A 4,316-nucleotide genomic window follows, 5' to 3' on the forward strand; every position below is an offset into this window, starting at 1 on the left:
TTTTGCCTTGTTGCTGTTGCGGAGATACATGGAGCTTGTTCGTTTCGTCAAAGCAATCACTTCCATTATAAAGGAGCTAAGTATCAATAACTTTTGCTTATTTGATTTTTCTTTGTTTTTGATTATTGCACCCAACATGTACATTTTGGAGAAATCTCTTACAGTGTCATACAACTACTACTTACTTTGCTTATCAACATCTGAAGCGACAACATGGTCCTGGATTTACACAGCACCAAGATCAGCAATACCACAATGGTTCTGGTGCTGCAATGATGAGTTTCGCTTCTTTCGACAGCGAGGCTCAAGCACTATATTATTCAGAGTACCATGAGGGCCGTGACAAGCAGCCTACATACCACACAAGGAGGATCAACCTCCAATTTCCGGTAAGCATGCTTGGTTTTGTTGGTTATTGTAATGGATTAATTTGTTTATCTTCCCTGACAAATTACAGTGGAATCTCTATTTCCAAACATATCTTGTACCAGAAAATCAACCATCCTAAGGAACCTTCATACATATGCAATCCCATTAGCAGAGAAATGGTGAAGCTTCCATCAATATGCATGGACAAAAGGAAAGCCGATATGGGTGTTCACATTATATTTGGCTTTGGCTACCACCCTCGTACTAATGAATACAAAGTTGTAAGATAACCTACATTGGATCTGCTAATGGATTACCCCCAAGCAGGGGGCTGGTTGAGATATACACATTGGGGAGTGGCAGCGGGTCGAAAAATGCAGGAGAAACCACCTTTTTTCTAAAATCTAATAATAATGTTGCCGCCAGTGTTTGTGTAAATGGATCTCTTCACTGGGTTCAAGAAGAATCAGGGGAAATTGTTGCCTTTGATTTAGCAGACGAGAAATTCCACTTGGTCCCTAGCCCATCTTTCCCTGGTGGATGGAGAAGTTTGTGTGTTCGGAGAAGTTGTTTGTGTCTCATTACTTTCCGTGACAACTTTTCGGGGTATTTTGACTTGTGGCTTTCAAACGAAAAAAAAGAGGACGAAAGCATTATTAGCTACCCCACGGTAGACAAACCTTACAAGTCTCAAAGGTGGAGTAAAGAGTGGAGCATTATATGGATATTGAAAGGCAGAAGCACAGTGCATGGGTTATTTGCTCTTCGAAGGGGAGTGAATTCTTACTTCACATTGGTAACGAGATCATCCGCTATAACTCAAACACAGAAACTGGAACAACCATATGGGTCCCTGAAGACGGCAACAGGAATCGGGGGTACCGATACCATACATCAACAGCTTTGTTTCGCTTAGAGCACTAGGAGAAAGAAATGTCGAGACATTTATAGGGTCGTCAGATGACAATGAACTTGATCTCCACGAGGACCACGCCTGACTAGATGGGTTATCAGAATGATTTCGATCCAGATAATAAAGTAGCAAAACTGTCACAGGTTTGTAGCCTTCGAGTGTTATAAGTTGGGTGCATTGTCCTCATGCTTTCATATAATGACATGATATACCTTTGTTTATTGGGCTTCTTAATTACTGTTGGTAATCTTCTTCTTCTTTTGATGGACAACCCCTACATATGAAATTGAACCCAGATTTCATAATATTGAACTACATTCAAGATAATTCTTTTCTTGTCTGGAATTAATCAGAATGTATCATTATAGTGGAATTATAGATTAGGTGTTAGTGGAGAATATTTTCATCTGTAAGCACTAACACTACAAAACAGAACGCCTCTTTGGACGGCCAAAAAACGTTCCAAGAGGACAAAAAACCGTCCCAAGAGGTATTAGGGACGGTTTATGTACCGTCCCCTGTTCCACCGTCACTAATACTATTTGACCATGTTTTCTTTTTGAGACGGACATATTTTAGCCTTGATTTAAATATTTTATGACTATTAGGGACGGTCAGGCCATCACCGTCCCGGTTTTTTCAAAACTGGCCGTTCCTAGAAGCTTTCTTTTTTGTAGTGTAACTGAGATAAGGTGTTACAAGCTTCTGTCGACGGCTTGAATGATACTAATGGTTTTGCCGCCACTTATCTACATCTGATACTGCGCCAGTGAGCGTGGCCTTTGATTTGGCGAAGGAAGAGTTCAGAGGTTTTATCTACTATGATCAAGAAAGAGGTTTTATATCTAAAAATACACTTACGTGCGGCATACGAGGGTAATTCAGTCTTTATAGGAAAGATACCTTGGTGTTTTTTTCAGGATAACCCCTAATTTTGTAGAGAGCTGTGGTCGAAAGTTTAACAAAGTTTGAATTCTATAGGTTCTGGCCCACTTGAGAGAATATAGACCAATAACAATTTTGGATTTAGAGATCTGTTCGATGTTTTTTACAGCACACGGTATGGGGTGGGTGGTTACAACCTACTCGCCAAATCTATTCGTACTAATCTTCTAAATCTATATATTTTATTTGTACTAATCTTCTGCTAAATCTATATCTTCCGTATTCTCTTCTTTACGCTTCCTTTTCCTTTCATCTTCCCTAGCGGCAGTAACTAATAACGAAGATCATATTTGCAATGGTGTGTACCACTGGAAGAGGAAAACGGGGAACTGCAGCAACTGTGAAGTCTACCTCATTGTTAACGAAGGTGGAGGCACGCCAGAATCATTATTTACGGAGTATATTACTATAGCAATCAACTGGCAGGTATATTATTATTGTTGTGCTAAGATTATTAAACTAACTGATCATTATTAAACCAAAGAACACGTTATCATGATGAAAATATTCCTGGTTGCAAAGCTTGATTGCATTTTAAGAATCAAAAAAAAAAAAAAAGAAAAAAAAAAGTCAGATGGTGCTGTATTCTTAAATACGTTATGATTCTTGGTCATAGCTTGCTTGCATTTTAGGATGCATTTTTTATACCGTAAACCTTTAAACCACGATGTTGGGATGTGTTTATATTAAATTATCAGAGAAGTGTATATGTAATACGGAGTAACACCTAAGAAGTATTATTACTGTGAACAGTGAATGAAAAGAATCTTGCTAAGGAGAAAAGGAAGATTCGGAAGGAAAAACTTGACGCTAAGAAAGCATTACAGTGTCGGTTGCTATTTGATGTGGCTATATTGTTGGAATCATGTTCCCTAGCCGCGGATGAGGATGAACTGCCACGGTTTATAGACGTGGAAGTTGAACATTCTATATGTAAGATAATGATACCTTTTCTTTTAACCAGAAAATCTAAGTTCAATACTCTTTTGTGGATGCTTAAAAGGACTATTAAAAAACGATTTTGTGGTGTGTGCCGTTTTTACAGCATTGGGTATTAAGAAATTTGATTTTGGTGCGCCAGATCGTACTTGCAAGTGCTGTGGTGTTATAGTTTGGCACCAAGAGAGGTCTAAAGGAAGCACTATTGACCTGGAGTTTAGCATATGTTGTTCCAAAGGGAATGTCAGACTCCCTCTTTTTAGAGATGCCCCAGAATATCTAAAAAGGTTGTTAGACTTTAATGGTGGTCCGTTGTCAAGGAAGTTTAGGAACAGTATCAGGGCATATAACTCTATGCTTGCATTTACCTCAACTGGAGCAAGATTTGATAACAAACACAATAGGAGAGGTAAGGGACCCTGGACGTATAGAATTCAGGGACAGAGCTATCACAAAATTGGTTCCCTGGTGCTTCCCAGAAACAAGGATCCAGGCTACAACCAGCTCTATGTATGTGATACGGAATTGGCACATGAAGCATTGCGTCGGATTTTCAAACAGACACAGCAGGATGACTTGGGAGTAGATGGTGCACAGAAGAAAAAAAATGCAGATACGGTCCAAATGAAAAATGCAAATAAGAAGAATGGCCACGAACAACACATGGAATCAAAAACACCTAAGAAGAGTGACAGTGAATTGGGCTTGGGAGTCATCACAGGTTTAATCACTATGATGGATCAAAATAATCCGCATGCAAAGACATTCAGGACGGCCAAGCATAGAATGCAATCCCAACCCATCGTCGAATTGCGGTTAAGAATCATTAGAAGACGGCAAAAAAGATGCGAGACAGTATAACTTGCCAACATGTTCCGAAGTAGCAGCTTTAATAGTCCAGACTTCTACGGATGATGATCTGTACAGGGATATCATAGTTGAACATAAGGAAAATGGCTATACTAGAATCAAGGAGATACACCCATGCTATATGCCTATGCAGTTTCCTCTTTTATTCCCCTATGGTGAGGATGGTAACATTGACACTCCATACAGGAATGTGAAGATAGGAAAAGATGGTGTGATAAGAAAGCGGCAACAGCTTACTATGAGAGAGTATTATGCATTTAGGCTGCAACAGCGACTCTGA

The 4,316-nt window shown here is 39.4% G+C and overlaps 1 protein-coding gene across 1 annotated transcript; it reads left to right on the forward strand.

Annotated features, from left to right (window-relative positions):
* Positions 1-1,371: 1,371 nt before the first annotated feature.
* Positions 1,372-4,316, forward strand: LOC113306299. Its single transcript, XM_026555251.1, has 5 exons — positions 1,372-1,425; positions 2,264-2,342; positions 2,981-3,160; positions 3,273-3,981; positions 4,094-4,316. Exons 1-5 carry the CDS (start codon positions 1,372-1,374, stop codon positions 4,314-4,316), a joined length of 1,245 nt encoding a protein of 414 aa, XP_026411036.1.

Source organism: Papaver somniferum, chromosome 8 (assembly GCF_003573695.1).
Source record: "Papaver somniferum cultivar HN1 chromosome 8, ASM357369v1, whole genome shotgun sequence".
NCBI lineage: Eukaryota > Viridiplantae > Streptophyta > Magnoliopsida > Ranunculales > Papaveraceae > Papaver > Papaver somniferum.